This window comes from Diceros bicornis, chromosome 2 (genome assembly GCF_020826845.1).
Source record: "Diceros bicornis minor isolate mBicDic1 chromosome 2, mDicBic1.mat.cur, whole genome shotgun sequence".
Classification (NCBI taxonomy): domain Eukaryota; kingdom Metazoa; phylum Chordata; class Mammalia; order Perissodactyla; family Rhinocerotidae; genus Diceros; species Diceros bicornis.
In genome coordinates, this window is record NC_080741.1 from 122,460 (window position 1) to 141,885 (window position 19,426).

Below are 19,426 nucleotides of genomic sequence, written 5' to 3' on the forward strand. Positions count from 1 at the left end.
ATAAAAAAATTTTTAACAGTGCAACACTGCTGGAATTTAAACTTATTCTATCCATCATAAAACCACTGAAAGAATATTAAATCTCAAAAAAGGCAATCTGTAAAAACTGAAAACTGAAACAAATATATATATAAAGTTGACGGTATAACCACACACACAAAAAGAATAATTTCAAGAGGCTATAAAATAATTTTGACATATCTCTACTGGGATTTATCTTAAGAACAGAAGGCATTAATGGCATGGTTGAAAACAGATGGAAGTAACATTAATCAAAGGTAATATGTGGACTTTCTCTGGACTCTGATTCAAACAAATTAACCATAAAAAGACATTTTTACATTATGGGAAAATCTGAATGAGGATTTGATGTTAAATAATATTAAGAAATAAAAAATCAAAAACAAAGCAAGAAGATAAAGTACATTAAAGCCAAAGGATGTTTTGGGGTTCTTGCAGCCACCACTGTTTAGGATTAGTATAGCTTGTGACTGTTAGAAGTAGAAACACAGAAAAACTTTAAATCTTAACTAGATCTTTACATTTAAGCCTCTTGCAGTGTCATATACCACCAGCAAGACTTCTGAAGCAGTTCTCAAGAGCAGTCACTTGAGATACAGACGAATGTAAGCAACACCTCTCCATTATGAAGTGGAAGGAGTATTGGATTGCAAAGTATTTTGGCAACGAGGAGCTTCAGTTTGTAAAATTATTTTGAGGAACTGAGGCTTTTTTATTAATCTTCCTTTGAAAAGTGAGAATCTTTGAACAGATATACTTATCTTTACTCTTCCTCAATATTAAAGAAGAGCCAGCCACAGCCAATTTTCTGTAAAAACTGGGATTATAACTCGTCAGATAAAAATAAGTTCATAACTTGGATTTTAAAATTTCTGATCTGTCCAATTTGGAGAAAACTATTCATTAAGAATTAATTTAGGCACAAGTCAATGAAGCCATTAAGAACATATGTTAATAAACAAAACAGGGGCCGGTCTGGTGGTGCAACAGTTAGTGTGCACACTCCACTTCAGCCGCCCAGGGTTCGCAGGTTCGAATCCCGGGCAGGCACCAACTCACTGCTTGTCAAGCCATGCTGTGGCGGCGCCCCATATAAAGTAGAGGAAGATGAGCACGGATGTTAGCCCAGGGTCAATCTTCCTCAGCAAAAAGAGGAGGATTGGCATTGGATGTTAGCTCAGGGCTGATCTTCCTCACAAAACAAAAACCAAATCTATAACTAAAAATAATTAGCACAGTTAAGAAATGATAATAATAAGTAATGACGTGCTCATTAGGTGACATCAGCCTACATGTTACAGATTTAATGTGGTTAGGGGGAAATGTGATTTTAAAATAAAAATAAAATTTCGGTCAAAAACAAGCAAGTGAGTAACTGTACCAGTAGTCCAACAAAACGGGCTATACCCAAAATATGGAAAAACTCCCGCCAAAAAAGTGACCAAAACATAAGTTTTCTCATTTTCAGAAAAATGATGAAAACTCAGAGATTTTTTTTTGGTAAAGCAGAAGATAAATGATGCTAGGAAGCTAGTGAACAGCTCAGTCGCCAATTTTTAAACAGATTAGAGCTACAGCACCTACTCTATTGTCACCCAGCAATAAAATCAATCATTCACTGTATTAAAAAGAGAGTGCTCCAGGTACAGCCATGCTCAGGTATAGCAGAGAAAGAGAGGAGGAGGGAAATACAACACATACTTAGCAAGGAGTCCAGCAGATGGGTAGCATGCTAAAAGTACCCAGCAAGACATGGTGGGGGAAGAGGCAGACAGATGCATGTGGTAGATGCAGGACATTTTAAAACATTATCCATTTCCCGCAACTGGCACACTAACATTTAGAATCACACTCCACCAGAGTGCAAAGGGAAAACCACAACTGCTGGCATCACAATGTGCCATCCCACACGAGACTGCACAGGCGCCCCAAATTATGCCGCAAGTGTTTTCCTTACTCCCAATTAGCATCACCACCGTCCTGTGCTGTCCTGACACTCAACTGGAAGACAAATATGACAATTACACCTTTGGCACTACTGTGGCCTTAATTTTGTCCAAGAATTCAGAACCACCAATACTGAAGAATAACAACTCCAACTTTAAATTAATTTACTACCATTCTTATTCATCTAAAAATATCTATAATACCTGAATAACGAGCATGTGTTATCCACACTAATACTGAAGACTCCATCTTCTCTAACACTTTTTTTGTGCACAGTACCTCCAAATACCTTATTCATCATCTGTTCAAAGAGAAAATAAATTGATGTTAATATAAACCAAAATAAAATTACCCAGTCATTTTGTTAATTTAATAATTTACATTCCTTGTTTTCAAGATATCTGTTATGTTTGTGCCCCAAAAGAGGGGGGAGTTTGATAAATGTAGATAACTTGGTATTATTATATATAATTATACAGTTATTAAGAGGCACAGTACAAAACAAAACTATATTAGAAATCTGACCTGAGGTTAATTTCTGTTAAACACTGGCAGATTTTCCATTTAGTGTATTTCAGTTAATTCATCTGTTAAAAAGAGGTTTCTTTAATACTTCCATCTGAGTTTAATTTAAAAAAGGTACTTTGAGCTTAGAAAAAGCTAGAGTAGACAACAAGAACAGCTGTGTTAAAAGCAGACAGGCATAAATGCTCCCACACTCTAATCTTCAGCCCCCAAAGGAACAGTCTGAAAGCCTGCAGAAAGCTGTGTTGTGGGGATGGGAGGGGCAAGAAAATCCAGTCTTTCAACCAAACTCATCTGTTCAAACCCCACACACCTACAGATTTTACTTCAAGTGGTCTCTTCATTCTGTTCCTCCTTGTGCCAATCCACCATCTTTTCCTATTTATCATTTACATATGCCCAAACTCCCCAACACCAACTAACTGCACACAAGCTTTTTACAAACATTAAAGCTGCACTGATGTAATCAGTACAACTCATTCTGGCATGTCTGTTCCACAACAGGTGTCGTAAGGTATCTGCCATAACAATGCACAATGCAGATTGACCCAGCCCCCAAGAGAAACGCAGGCAGAAGGCTAAATAAATGTTCATTCGGGCACAGTGGCATTTTCTTCAAAACTGCCAGCAAATGCTGCCCTCTACATTCTCCTCTTAGACATTCACAATAAACTTTCCGGCAATAAAGGTCTGGGTTAATTTCAACAGGAAAGAAACTTGCTAGCCCTTGTTTGACCCAGTATTTCCCAAGTTAAGACCCTGACATACAACACACTCTGCAGTACGTTAACTAACATGCAGTTTAGGAAACACTGTGCAGGGTAATCAGTCCCCCTGCCTCTAGTATCGCCCATCCTCCAGCCTATATTCTAGAGATCCACGAACGTCAGCTACTAAAACATAAATAGGACAGTGTCAGTCCATGAGTAAACTCTTCAATGGCTCTCTAGCAGCCACAGCAGGGGTGGGTAAATTTTTCCTGTAAAGGGCCAGAGAGTAAGTATTTTAGCATTTGTAGGCCCCACTGTCTTTGAAGCAACTATTCAACTCTTGCCATCATAACACAAAAGTATCCATAGAAAATACTTAAAGGAATGGATGTGGCGGTGTTTCAATAAAAAAACTTTATTTATGGACACTGAAATTTGAATTTAATTTTCATGTCACAAAATATAATTCTTAAAAATTTTTTTTCCAACTCCATTTAAAAGAGTAAAAAGCATTCTTAGCTCGCAGGCCATACAAAAACAGGCAGTGGGCCATGGTTTGCTGACCCCTTGTCTACAGGATAAGTCCAAGTCCCTTATATTGAACAAAGACTGTCTAATTTCCGCTCTTATCCTCCCCCTCACGCTCTACTCCAGCTGGTGTGATGACCCAAATACGTTCTCTCCCCATCTTCAGGTCTCTTTAGTCCCAGGAGCCTAACAAAGTATGCGGCCCAAAGCAGTCTTCAAATTTGTGGAATGAAAAATGAATGTTTTCTTCTAGTATATATAAAGTATACAAAGTATATACCTAGTATATATATGAAGCTTGTGCAACTCTGCCTCCCCTAATTTGCAGTTCTTAATCAGAAGACAGCTGAATGATCAACATAACCAAAGCTGTTGGGACTCGACACAACTTAAAAATCCACAAAGTCTAAATTAAAGGCTTTTACGAAGCCAGGAGGCTGCAGTAAAATTTAAAGCTATCTCATCAGAAGGCTTTCACGCTTATTTCTGGTTCCTGACTATGCTATGTAAGGTTGAAAAGTGCAAGGAGTTGAACCATCAGCTATGTGTGTGTTCGCGGGAGGAGAGGTAAGTTTATGCATAATAAAACAACTTACTTTGTTATATTTTTGTTTTCATATTCTATTTGACTTAAGGAAATGGTTTTCATTATGGATTCCTAATAACCCCAAGGTCCTAAATGCCTCAGAGAAACCAATGTAGCACTACAGGTCTACCACTCCAACCAGCTCAACTCCTCCTCTGTCTGTCTTATATGCCAAGGTTTTATAGTAAGGTTTAGATTTGGGAGGAAGAAAAGGAAGGAAATTCTGCCAACAAAAATAATTTGAAAAAGCCCTGTGGGGATTATAAAGAAATCAAACACTTATAATAAAGATGTTTCTTAGAACACTAAAAAAAAAAGGAAATTATAAACAGTGAAGAGAAAGTCACAATCTAGAAGGTATCTGCAATATATATAATTGGCAAAAGGTTAGTATCCAGCATACATAAATGCAATAAAAAAAACCCAATTGAATACAAAAATGAGCAAAAGTCATAAACAAGCTTTTAAAGTAAAGCAGACACTAATGGTAAATAAACATACAAATCTTTCAATAATAAGGAAAATGACCATCAAGAGTACAATGTGATCCCATTTAACACCTCTTCAGACAGGCAAATAAAAAAAAAAAAATCTGACCATGCCAATGCTTGGCAGGGATATAGAGCAGAAGGAATTTTTATATACTGCTGTGCAAATGTAAATCGGGAGAAAATATCATTACCTAGTAAAGTTGAGATTTAGCATTTTAACTCATGGTTACCCTAGAGAAAAGTCTGTGCATGTACAACACCAGAAGACAAGCACAAAAATATTCATTATAGTATTGTCTGTAACAGCAAACAAGCTAGAAAAAGACTAGCAACACTAACAATGAGATGTATAATTAATTTGTGCTATATTCAAACAATAAATTCAATAGTAAAAATGAATAACTTAAAATTAAATGTAGTAACATGAATCAATCTCAAAATCAAAGTTGAAAATAATACACAGTATGATTTCATTTATACAAAGGTCAACGGGCAAAACTAAATATTATTGAGGGATACAAACATAAAGCTATAAAAAGGAATGAATAACAAAATTCAGGATGTTACCCTAAGAATGTGAACAGAGAAAAGTATAAAGGCAGTTTCACAAGTTCTACTAACATCCTATTTCTTATGCCGAATTGGGGGTAAATTAGTAAGAAAGAGAAAAGTAGCAATGTGAAGACAGAGTTTTTTCTTCTAGAGCAAAGAATTACCAGAAGTAATTAGAAAGGCTCTGACAAGAGAGTCCAGTTAATAGGAAAAGACAGCAGAGACACTGAAATTACTGAAATTTCAGGACACCATGGGGGTTGCAAAGGCACATCCTCGAGTGAGACCTTTGGTGCCAAAATTACCCAACTAATCATCACTAAGAAGTGTCAGTCCTTAATCACAAGCAATATTTTACAGAAAGACAAAGATTTCCGCCCAAAGGACCAAGATCAGCCTATTCCATTATCCTACTATGAAAGTTCAGACAACATAAAGGCAAAATTTTTTACACATTTAACATGAGCAGGCCTGTCTCTGGCTATCATAAGATCCCTACTGAACGACAGAAAAATTTGGCCTTACAATTATATGGGGGATCAATGTAATGGAGAAATAGTCAGCCACTATGATTTAAATTAAGGAAGCATCTTCCAGACCTATTGCACTATAAGTGGGTCCTAAAAAAATATCTATGAGACTATTCTTTACAGAATGCTGTAACACTTCACAATATACTAAAACTCATTTAACTTAATTATAAGTTGTGCTATATGATTGACTACTCTGGTAAGGGAGATCAATAAATTATGCAAATACACTACAATCTGGGGGAAAAGTATATTTCAAAAAAAAAGTCAGCCAATTTCCAATGTTCAATTCAATTGGGACGCAGCTCTTCTAAGAAAATATATTCATTGGAATACTAAGTGGGAAAATCTGAAAATACGTGATTATCCAAGTCAAATTCATAATCACCATCTCGGCTTTTCAGAGAACATTAACAGGGGAAAAAGAACCTTTCACTATAATATACTTGTTCCTAGAGAAGAAAATATCCCTTATTGTGGATTTTGCAGTTTATACATTTTAGTGATCAGTATATCCTCTAAATCAAAGTGGAAAATCACAACAATTAGCAAGAGATGAAATCCAATAAAGCTGTTTTACAGACGAGTGATTTCTAATATTCTGCTCTTGTATCAAGAAAAGGAATAACAAAAATAGTCACATTCTTATGTGAACACTGATTTATATTTCTTTCCTTCACTTAAAGCTCCAGAGTCAGCTAGAAGAAAATACATCAGTCTGTTCACTTTCTACCTTTCAAATAGCTTTCCTTTGTGCAATATTCATACTAAAGCACGACAGTTTCAATCAGATTGTTAAAAAAAAAAAAGATGACTCACTGTTTTGCCCACTTACCAAAATTTCAAAGTATCCTCAATCCAAGGACTTAAAACAACTCAGTCATTGGGAGAAAGAATGCAACTTATTATTAAGCCATACATGCAAAATTAACAGGTAATTCTCAATAATCAATTAGGGAGGACCAGAATATCATGAGGAAGTTAAAAACCTGATATTTTAATTAACACTAATTCCATTTTGGTGAAACAGGATCTCACAATTAGATTAATTCCACTGTATTCTGACCCTGTCCTCCCTTCCACTTTAGTACGTGCTAAAACCATAAGGCAGGCACAACGCAAAACAGGTCAAGACAACTCATAAACACGTGAATCCAGAATCACTATATTTATTTGGCTATTCCTATCATGGCAGAAAATTCTGAGTTTAAAAAAAAGTATCTTGGGGCCAGCCCGATGGCCTAGTGGTTAAGTTCCACACACTCCACTCTGGTGGCCCAGGTTCAGTTCCTAGGCGTGGACCTACACCACTCATCAGCCATGCTGTTGCGGCGACCCACATACAAAATAGAGGAAGACTGGCCACAGATGTCAGCTCAGGGTGAATCTTCCTCAGTAAAAAAAAAAAAAAAAAGGTATCTTGCTTCTGACACTAGAAAAAGCAAAATACTATAACATGTCAGTTAATAATATTATTATATGAGTCAGGGAATACTTTCCCTGCTAACTCAATTTTCAGATGACCTGGTTAATTAAGATACATTGTTAAAAATTTTCTCAACTAGAAAATCATTTTGCTTACAACCACCAGGGAGAACTTTTCTTAAATGTTTCTACTTATATTCCCACCACCTTAGTAAATAGATCTCATTGAATAAATCACTCTTTGGTAAGTGAAAATTTAGCATTTACTGGCTCAGTATTATCTATCATCCTATTCAATAATCACATTCTATTTGTCTGATAAACCTATAATACTTAAAAATAAAGCAAGTAAAACAGCCAAAATGGATTTCTAAACATTTAACTCATAGAAGAATAGCTCATCTCAAGACCTCAATTAGTCCCTGTTCATTCTTGCTTTTGAAACAACTCCAAGGTATATACTTATTAATTAACATTACACGGAGACATCTGGCAGACATGATCTTAACCAAATGATCAAAATTAACATCATCTATCATGGCACAAATCAACACCAAGTGGTTCTTAATGAGATGCTGTGAGAAGAGCTCAGCATCACTTCTGTGGTCCTCCTGCCAAAAACACATAACCTGAGTCTAATAACGAGGAAACATCAAACAAACCAAAACTGAGGAATCTTCTACAAAGTAACTGAAATGCACTTTTTTTTCTTGACTGTCAAGGTCATGAAAGAGAAGCAAAGAGTGAGGAATGGTTCCAAACTAAAGGAGTCTAAAGAGACATGCCAACTAAGTACAACACAGCGTCCTGGACTGGATCCAAGACTTACAAAGGACACTAATGAGACAAACAGGGAAACGTGCATGGAGTCTGCAGACAGAGGCTGACACAGAATCAACGTTCACTTCCCGATTCTGACAGTGGTACTGTGGTTATGCAGGAGAGGGTCCTAGGACTTAGGTAATACAACAAGCAACAGGACATCATGTCTGCAACTTACTCTCAAACGGTTAAAAATGCCAACATTTATTCAGGGAACTGAATAAAAGTACACAGGAGCTCTGTGTACTATTTCTGCACCTTTTATTAAATTTGAATTCTAGGTTTTTTTTTTTAAATGGACAGTGTTTTGTTGTATACAGTAATGTAGTTACTTTTCTGAAAAGAGGTTCCCACTCAGGTCAGTTCTGCCTCAACTAGTGTAGCAATTCATAAACAGCTGTAACATGCACAAGTTATCTCATTCAACTAAATATCCTAAATACCCTAAAGACAGAAAATACTAATACCCTAAGGGTCACAAACAGAATAAAATTAAGGCAACTCTTAAGGCCAATTCACAGATGTACCTGCATGCCATAGCAAATTCCAAGAACAGGCTTGCCAATAGTGAATATTGCTGGATCAAACCAGGGGGCGTCTTCTGCATATACAGAATTAGGTCCTCCGGAGATGATAATAGCACTGCGGATTTAAGGAAGAGGGTCAGTGAAGAATCTCTAACTGCTCATTTTTTACAAAGTCTATGCCCTCTCTCCCTTGTACCACTGAGGGAGACTCAATACAGACTCAGAGATTCCGCTGTGTCTTCAGCACACTGGAGCAGTATACTGGAGCAGACCCAGATTCTATCACAGCTAGTTAATATCCTCCTACGCAACTTAATTATTTTTACTCTATTAGAATATGTGGAAGTCTATCAATTCAACATTCACTTGTAAATAAGCACACTTTCGAATATATAAATACCAACGTTTTTATCTGTGCAGGACAGCATGAATTTGTTTTGGTTATCTTCACCAATGGAAGAAGTAAATGAGAATTCTAGAGAGAGATGGAGAAAATACAGGTCTTCTGGGAGGCAAGGAATAAAGGTCACAGAAGGACAACTGAAGGTATCCGAAGGCCCTGGACGACTCAGAGCAAAATACCCTACAACAAAGAACGGCGGAATGTGAAGAATTATCTAACTTCACCTGTTTAAAACCTGTCCTACATTCCCAACAGTTTTATCTAACTTCACCTGTTTAAAACCTGTCCTACATTCCCAACAGTTTTACCTGAGACCCAGGAAAGGGAGCTAATATCTTTTGCCCCATACGCCCTGCTCTCAGAACCCAGGTCAATATTATAAGTTAGCTACATTACAACTTACAGAGCATTCTATGGGTTCACGTGGGAGTCAAACTGTTAATATAAACAAAGCTGCAAACTGAGGTCCATGTTCCTCACCTGGCCAGTGGTACATCTAATTTAGCCCTCAGCATTCACTCAAAAAATTTAGAACAATTTAATATTATGAATTTTACATAAAAATTCAGATTTCTGGACTTTCTTTAGCAAAAAGGAGAACAAAAAGTCTGCCAACACTGGGCCGTCACCCTCGCGTGGCCATAAATAACTGGAACCACAGGCAGACTGGCACCGTCAGACTCCTCATGCTCTCTACTTTGCCACATGCCCACTTGCACAATATCCTCAAACTCATTTCAAGTTTGAGTTTGCAGGAATCCTGATTTATCTACATTTCTAAAGGAAAATGCATTCCAAGATCTAACCAAAATCTACTTACAAACAAATATGGATTATAATTCACTTTATAATTAGTGGCTGCTTGTCACGTAAAAACATACAAACTAAAAGGCTAGGCTTATAATACATCCAGAAGAATAATTTAACAAAAGTCTAATTCATAAAAATTACTCAGCAAGCTAGGGCATTTAAAAAAAATATAACAATGTTGAAGTGAGCTCAAAAGCCCCGTTCTTTGAACTTTGTATTGTGAACATGAATTATGGTATACATTATGTTTTCATGGTATACATTATGTTTATTAGCCTATCTCCTGCAAAAGAGCACAAAGACAGCCTCCTCAGATGATAAATGTGACATCTTTAAGATAACAATTCTAGAGGGGTGAGGGGTTAGCCCAAAGGGTAGATATGTAACCTAGCTCCCTAAAAATGCAGAAGCTAAAATTCTATAAAACATTTAATAGGGCCGGCCCCGTGGCTTAGCGGTTAAGTGCGTGCGCTCCGCTACTGGCAGCCCGGGTTCACATCCCAGGCGCGCACCGACGCACCACTTGTCCAGCCATGCTGAGGTGGCATCCCAAATACAGCAACTAGAAGGATGTGCAACTATGACATACAACTATCTACTGGGGCTTTGGGGAGAAAAGGGGAAAAAAAAAAAGAGGAGGATTGGCAATAGATGTTAGCTCAGGGCCAGTCTTCCTCAGCAAAAAAGGGAGGATTGGCATGGATGTTAGCTCAGGGCTGATCTTCCTCACAAAAACAAAAAAAACATTTAATAATCCAGACCTCTAGGGCCGGCCCCGTGGCTTAGCAGTTAAGTGCATGCGCTGCGCTACTGGCGGCCCGGGGTTCGGATCCCGGGGGCGCACCGACGCACCGCTTCTCCGGCCATGCTGAGGCTGCGTCCCACATATAGCAACTAGAAGGATGTGCAACTATCTACTGGGGCTTTGGGGGAAAAAAAAGGAGGAGGATTGGCAATAGATGTTAGCTCAGAGCCGGTCTTCCGCAGCAAAAAGAGGAGGATTAGCACGGATGTTAGCTCAGGGCTGATCTTCCTCACACAAAAAAAAAAAATACCTCTAGAATTTCAGTACGTTATATTTAGTTGTATAAAGGATAACTACCATGGGATTGCTCAGCATCACTCATTAATCTGCTAAACAACTCAAGGCTATAAGCTTCTTAATACTATTAAAAAGAAAAGACAGTGGACTTGCGCAAGGATAAAACTTAAGCAGCACTTAAACCAATTATGAAAATTCTTATCTCACTAAGTCTTGAGAAGAGCTAATCACTCATTCTTAGTCTTCTATCCTGCTATTATTTTGAAACTAATTTGCAATTACAAGGTCCAATAAGCCATAAGGCATTCCAGATACCAATTTTATCTATCAGGCAGATCAAGATTCTAAAAACAGGTAGATTAAGACGTGTCTCACGTCACAAAACTAACCTTTATTCTAGAAAAATGGTGGTCAAATAGATTTCTCAGCAGAAAGGACTACAGTCATGAAAGCCCCCACACTACAGTTCCTATCCTACAAAGAAAAGCAGCTCTAGGTACAAGCGGAACAGCAACTGTGTAGGATCAGGCAACAGGAAAAACATACTTCTATCGCCAAGTATTTGGCTACCCTGTTCTAAACATTTAGTCGGGGTTAGTTTGCTGGCGATGGTTTGTTTGTCTGTTTGTTTGTTTGTTTTAGGAGGAAGGAGCAGGAGCTCGGATTTGAGAGAGAGACATTCAGATTTCTCAGTTTTTTGATTCCCCTAAAACTGGTTCTCACTGGCCAGTCAAGACAGTTGAATTAGATAAACTCAAGGGTCCTTTCTTACTCTAAAATTCTACAGTTTAAAAAACATAGGGGCCGGCCCCGTGGCTTAGCGGTTAAGTGCATGCACTCCGCTGCTGGTGGCCCAGGTTCGGATCCCGGGCGCGCACCGATGCACCGCTTCTCCGGCCATGCTGAGGGCCGCGTCCCACATACAGCAACTAGAAGAATGTGCAACTATGACATACAACTATCTACTGGGGCTTTGGGGGGAAAATAAATAAATAAATAAAATTATAAAAAACATAGCTGCATGTTTTCAACCTGCATCCTAAGACTAGAACAGAGTTAAATTTAAACCTGCCCTTTATGGTTTCCAATTCACTCTCAGAAATAAGAATCCCAGGATAATGTATACACGTCTATGAAGTCTTTAAAAGTTAATTTTTTCCATCAGAAAAATGGTTATGGTTTTAAGAAAAATTAAACATATTTTGGAAGAGATACAGCATTAAGGTTTAAGAGACAATTAAGGATATAAACTGCAGTTGCTTGCTTCTGGATGATACTCTTAGTAAAGAAAATTAATACCACGAAAAAGGCATAGCGTTTCCCAGAAACAGTTGTTTAAAGGAAGAAACTATATATAAGTTGGCTGTCGTTCTGACTAGTTCTAAGAGTACAAGCTGTGGACTTAGCGCTTATATTAGACTTAAAATTCTTCATATTTTAGAAACCAGCCTCTTGGGACAGGAAGCAAGAAAGACTCATTATACAGAGAACCCTTCTCATTTAGGTATTCTGGACACTGTATACACTCCTGGGTCAAAGGCTCTGGGAGGAAGGAATGAATGAACGACCATAACAGACAAATCTAGGCCTGACCCAGAAATCCTGTAAAACATAAAATATTCAAATAACTCTTTATAACTGTACAATTAAAATTAAGGTAATCTTTTCCTTTAATTTTTAAAAATTTTCCCTTAATTTTTTTTTTAATCAGAATCATGGGAAATTTCTTGTAAAACCATTCCATGTCTTATCTTCATTAAAAAATGCAGTGCCCAAGCAAATCAATAATAAACTATCTCACAATCTAAGCTCAATCTCCTCAGAAAAACATAACTGAAACGTGTACCGGAATCCTTGCTCTTTTATGGCAAATGCTGGTGTTTCCAAGGGGAAGATTTCAGACTGCACGAACAGTTCCCTCACTCTTCGGTCTATGACCTTCCCATACTGAGCACCAGCGTCCAGAATGACAACAGCTCCTTCGCGGTGGTGGTGGCCATCCTTAAGGTCTCCTCCAGCATTCTCCAACTGCAAATATTAATACAAGTGTCTTCTTAATTATGAAAACTAGAGCTACTTTAAAAAACAGTGGTCACTGTCAGCTCCAAAAACACACTGAAGCAAAAACTGTTAACGTAGGACTTTGAGTTGCCAATTCAAAACACTTTTCTTAAAGGGTAGGTTTTACACTTATCCATACACAGGCATACGTAAAAGCTACCACTTACTGACTACATGATATGGTTACTTCATGTATAATGCACCTTATGTGCATTATCTAATAACAGGGTGAGCATACAACCCAGCTGTGCCAAAATATAGTCCTGGTTTATGCCTGTTAATAATGGCATTATTATTAATGGTGTCTCCTTCAAATCTCAAAAGCATCCCAGTTTGGACAATAAATTATACGGCCAGCTTATCCAACAGTCACAGTATTCCTACAAGGGATACACTGACAAGGAACTGAAAGTTTGCTGCTGGAGTACAAGCACGCCAAAATTCACTTTATTAGGACTTTTGTATTACCCGAGAAAAATGATATATATGCACGTAACCCATAACACTAAAATTTTTAAAAGGTTTTTTAACCGTATCTCTGTCAAGTAAACACTGATAACACTTTTCTGGAAAGCAATTTGGCAAAACATAAAATTTTTACCCACGTGTACTGAAATATTTACCCGGAACTGGCTTCAAAATAATGCAAGAGTAGGAGTAGGTGGGTGCGGATGAAACAAGATTGCCTATGTACTAAAATCACTGAAGTTGGGTGACAGGTACACTGGATTTGTTTTAGTTCAGTCTGTATTCTGTTTCTGTATATTTTTACATAAGAAAAAGCTTTAAAAATGTGTATGTACCCTGGAAATCCACTTACAGGACGCATAAACAATATGATCCCTTTTCAGAATATTTTCTGTAAAAGTGCAAGAGTGTATTATGTGTGTATGAAAAAGAAAGGTTTGGACAGATAGACACAAAAATATTAACAGAGGTTGTATCTGAATGATGGACCTACGGGTGATTTTAAATTTTTCTTTATACTTTTCAATATGTTCTAAATGTTTACAGTAAACATGTTTTTGGAGTTTTTCTCCTCCAATTGTATAATTTGCACATTAAAAAAGCTTAAACTAGGGGCTGGCCCCATGGCCGAGTGGTTCAAGTTTCACGCACTCCGCTTCAGAGGCCCAGCTTGGCAGGTTCCGATCCTGGGCGCTGACCTACACCACTCGTCAGCCATGCTGTGACCAATGAGAAAAGACCGACCACAGCCACCTACAGAGGAGGCTTTATGAGGGACCTCACCACAGGCCAGAACCACTCAGATCACAAAAATGAAGGTTTTAATCATACAAATATTGAATTAGAAAAATCAAATCACAGAAAGAAGTTAATAGATTAGTGCAAGAAATGCTAAAACTTTCTCCTTTTAAACCTTTGCCCTTAGTCTTAGTGTATACATGCACATATTTCCTTTTAAAGAATTAATCTAAAAATACCTTAACTTTAATCTTTTTTTAATAAAGAACACAAAGTATTTTCAAAAGACCACTGTTACAGCGTAAATTTCTCAGATTCAGTCTCATTATCACCTTCACAATTTTCACCAAATCCCAGAACAACATGTTTTTTTCACATTACAGCAGAGTTCTCACTTTGCATGATTCTGATATGCACGAATTTCAGTCACCATGGTTTAATACCAAGGTTTAGTTAACTAACACCAGTCCCCAACAGCATGGCTCAGTTACCATATTATTAACTGTGAGTAATTACATAAAGTGCAAACTCACTGCCAGCTCTTCAGTCCACAATCATCATGTAAGTAACAGAAGAGCATCATGATCAGTGACTCATCATGGCCCTTCTTTCAAGGCTGCTGGTCATTAGTCACCACATAACAGCAGCCAAGAGTGTGGTCGTGTTGCCTCCTTGTTGCCCGGTAAGAAATCCACACGACATTTTACACATATGGATAATCGTCTGACCAATAAAGGTAAAAGTGCAGCAAAGAAACGAAGTGAATTCACAATAGCCAAGACTTGGAAGCAACCTATGTGCCCATCAAGGGACGAATGGATAAAGAAGCTGTGGTATATATACACAATGGAATACTACTCAGCCATAAGAAACGATGAAATCCAGCCATTTGTGACAACATGGATGGACATTGAGGGTATAATGCAAAGTGAAGTCAGTGGGAGAAGGTCAAATACCGTATGATTTCCTTCATTAAGTAGTAGATAATAACAACAATAAACAAACACATAGGGACAGAGATTGGATTGGTGGTTACCAGAGGGGAAGGGGGGAGGGAGGAGGGTGAAAGGGATAATTCGGTACGTGTGTGTGGTGATGGGTTGTAATTAGTATTTTGGTGGTGAACATGATGTAATCTATGCAGAAATAGAAGTACAATGATGTACACCTGAAATTTTTACAATGTCATAAACCAATGTTACTGCAATAAACAAAAAATTAAAAAAAAAAAAAAAAAAGAAACGAAGTGATATGCTGCAAGTGAAAGTGGCGTCCAACGCAGGTGGAGTCACAGAAGAAACACCCGCCCCGCAACGGTGACTCTGCTGCAGGAGTGCCTCTAGGTGCGCAGCCAGAGGAACCTAGTGAAGGCAGACTTGTCAACGTCGAGGAGGACAGTGGTTGTGACGGAAAGTCCCAGAGGAAATGACTCCAGGAAAGGCTTCAAGTTAAAGAAACTCTGGGAGATATTTCCAAATGCAGAGAACAAAATGCTGAAAGCCATCAAGGCCCAGAAAAGATGCGAAGGGAAACACTTCTGATAAGTCTTCTACAGAGAATAAAACAATTCACAATGTTTCTACTGTTTTCAGTTATACTTAAACAGAAGAGGGAGCACTATAAAGTTATAAAAGTTATCTAACCAAGATTCCTTCTAAAAATTCAGAAAAATTAAATTCACATAAAGGAGAAACAAAAGGTGCAGAAGTTAAATCCCACACAAAGTTACTAAAAGTAAAAAAAAAAGAGGGAGTAAGGAATAGAATAACATCCTAAAGAGAGCAAGGGAGAAAGACATATTCAACAGATCAAACCTAGAATGTACTATTTCTAAAGGAGCTAAAAGGTATTAAGAAAATTATACAAAGAAGACAAGAAATAAGTGTTGGAGAGGATGTGGAAAAAAGGGAACCCTCATGCACTGTTGGTGGGAATGTAAATTAGTGCAACCACTACGGAAAACAGTATGGAGGCTCCTCAAAAAATTAAAAATAGAGCTACCATATGATCCAACAATTCCAGTTCTGGGTATTTATCCAAAGAAAACACTAACTCAAAAACATATATGCACCTCTATGTTCACTGCAGCATTATTTAGAATAGCCAAGATATGCAAACAACCCAAGAGTCCATCAGTAGATGAATGGATAAAGGTGAATGGATAAAGACTCAGATACTATGTCACTTGCCTGGGGACACACTGGCAAAAGCAAGACCAAAACGTGGGTCTTTTCAAATCCCAAAACAATTAGCACTACAGAAGGAAAGTGGGTAAATATGCACTATATTTTTGGAAGACTACCTTCAAAGTTACTTTTTAATATTTTAGTACTTAAAAGCAGTAAGCTTTATTACTATAGAAAGTTTGCTTACATGAGTGAAATAATGTTCTGCTGATGTCTGAGAAAAGTACTATTATACTATATAAATGATTTTGGAAACTGAATTTCATCAATACTAAACTTATTCAGGTTGTTGCCCTTTAAAAAGACTTTTCACTGTAGAAGGCTTCAATTGTCAAAATAAAATTAAAAATTTTAGGGTTAAAAGAGATTTAAAAAACACCCATCCACATACATTTTAGTAATCTGGGATACTCAACTACCCAGAATAATCCATTCATTACCAAAAGGCTACTGAAGTTTGACCATATTTACCTAGCTAATCTCACCACACCTATAACTCTGGAAAAATAGTACATTTCTTCACAAAATTATCCAACACCTCAGGTACTTTAGAAATTTCAATCGACTTCACCAAATGTTTTTTGTAAGCGACCTCATCTCACACCTGACACTAAATGAAGTCAGAGCCCACAACTAAAAGGCAGGCTCCTCAGCCCCTGACCTTACCGCAGCCTTGTTCTAGCCTCCTCTTTTTTCATTTTGGAAAATGAACACTACCCTCCATCTAAACTTAAGAATTAGTAACGTTTTGCCACATCTGCTTTATTTCTATCTATATATACTTTTTCGTCTGAACTACTAGAAAGTAAATTCTAGACATTTCACTCCCCCCAAAACTTTTTGGCATGCACCTCCCACAAACAAGGACATTCTCCTACATAACTATAAATACCATTATCACACCCAAGAAATTTAACACTGATAGTGTCTGCACACAAATTTCCCCAAATGTCACAAATAATGTCCTTTATGGCTTTTTTTAAAAACTCCAGAACCCTATCAAGGCCCACACACTTTGCACACATATTGTCACGTCACTGTCTCCTTTAATCTAGAATTATTTACCGCTTTACCTTTTTATGGTCTTTCATGACACGGACATTTTTTAAAAGTTCAGACCAGCTTTTTTTTTTTGGCTTGAGGAAGAGCCCGCTGAGCTAACATCTGTTGCTACTCTCTCTCGATATTGTATGTGGGTTGTTGCCACAGCATGGCCGCTGACAAGTGGTAGAGGCCCACGCCCGAAATCCGAACCTGGGCCGCTGAGGCAGAGGTAAGCCGAATTTAACCACTAGGCCACCAGGCCAGTGTCCCACAATGAGGATCTGTTTGTTGCCCTATCTAGAATGATTATATTCCAGATAAACAATTTTTGGCAACAATTTTACATTGGTGATGTTATCCTGCCTCTTCCTGATGTGATACAATGATAAGGACACAATGTCACTTTGTTCCACTACTGGCGATCCTGACTTTGATCACTTTTAACGTGCCTGTGTGCTTAAAAAAAAAAAATCTGGGGCCGGCCCAGTGGTGCAAGCGGTTAAGTGCGCTCCGCTTCCGTGGCCCAGGGTTCGCAGGTTCAGATCCTGGGCGCGCACTGACACATCGCTTGGTAAGCCATGCTGCAGCGGCGTCCCATATCAAGTAGAGGAAGATGGGCACGGATGTTAGCTCAGGGCCACTCTTCCTCAAGAAAAAAGGGGAGGATTGGCATCGGATGTCAGCTCAGGGCTAGTCCTCATCACCAAAAAAAAAAAAATCTGATTCAAGTCCTCCCTCTGCTTAAAACCCTACAGTGACTTCCCCTTACAATAAAGTTCAATCAAGGCCAAAATACTTTCCAAGCCCTATGAGACCTTGGCCTACTCTTTAGCCTAAACTGCTCTTTAAATTCTCCATGGTCTCACAGAGTGGCATGCTACCCTCTCTAGCTGAAAGATCCCAACACGGATGAATCAATCTCAAATACACCAACTGAAAAAAGCCAGACACCTGTGAAATCACGCTCTATCTCAAATTTTCCATTAGCCCAATGACACTGCTGCCATTGCCATGGTCATAATTATGTACAAATTGACATAAAATCCCTTAGGGGAAAGAGATTCCCAAGTCTCTCAAGAAATTTCCCTTAGAGCAGAAAGATGCCCCAAGGGTTCAGGGAAAGAAATACAGGTGAGCTTGGCTGAAAGTCATCTAGAATAGATGCTGGAGCTTTACATTATTCACGCAGGGATGGAAAATAATCAAAGTGCTCTCTCTTCCTAAATATACTGAGTTTGTAAACAGATTCAATTTTGCCTCTCACATAATCATTATTCCTAAAACACTTTTAAGAAGTAATTTCAGGTTAAAAGAGATCTACACTTTTTTTCCCTAAGAAAAAAACTGTAAAGTTTAAGCAGTAGAATGTCACAATTTCACAGGTATTTATAACACATGGTCCATTTTACAAAACGCTACTATTATACGTCATAAACCCAGGCTCCTTTCTACCTGTGGCCCTTTCTACTAGTCTGAAAAAACTATTAACAAAATTGGTAAAAGGAAAGTAAAGGAATCAAGCATGCATCCTGCCTTTCCAGTATGAACTCTACCACAAGTAACTATATAGTTAATGAGAGAAAGTTCTTTAGAAAAGAAAACCAAAAGAATAGAAATAGAATATCACGATTTTACCATGGCTAGTAGTCCACAAAAGGACCAGTACTAGTCTGCAAACTGTTAGCAGTTCATAACATGAAAAGGCACTATAAATTTTATATATGCAGTGATAAACTTATATAATAAGTTGACAGTAATTTTATTTCCCTTGAATCTACAACAAAAATTTAAAGCTTTTATTTCCTATGTCTTAAATTTTTAAATTTCATTTGTCTAAAAATTCACTGTATTTTACAAAAGCAGCAGTTGTCAATGGATTAGAAATTTTTTAAAAACTGTTTCTTTATGGCAGATCTGTGAGAAGCACCGAACTAGGCCTTGACAATTAAAATCATTAGGTGAAAGACTCATGAGAAACGATAATGGATGGAGGGTGGCAACACCTGAATC

At 37.8% G+C, this 19,426-nt stretch overlaps 1 protein-coding gene across 2 annotated transcripts in view; it reads right to left on the reverse strand.

Moving 5' to 3' along the window:
• The window catches only part of GMPS (guanine monophosphate synthase), a 52,123-nt gene that overhangs the window by 22,387 nt on the left and 10,310 nt on the right, over positions 1-19,426 (reverse strand). For both annotated transcript variants that reach the window (XM_058550436.1, XM_058550445.1), the window contains exons 2-4: positions 12,766-12,947; positions 8,665-8,779; positions 2,172-2,269 (exon numbers count right to left, since the gene is read on the reverse strand). In XM_058550436.1, the coding sequence (XP_058406419.1) occupies positions 2,172-2,269; positions 8,665-8,779; positions 12,766-12,947 (395 nt within the window). The remainder of the gene's footprint in view (positions 1-2,171; positions 2,270-8,664; positions 8,780-12,765; positions 12,948-19,426) is intronic.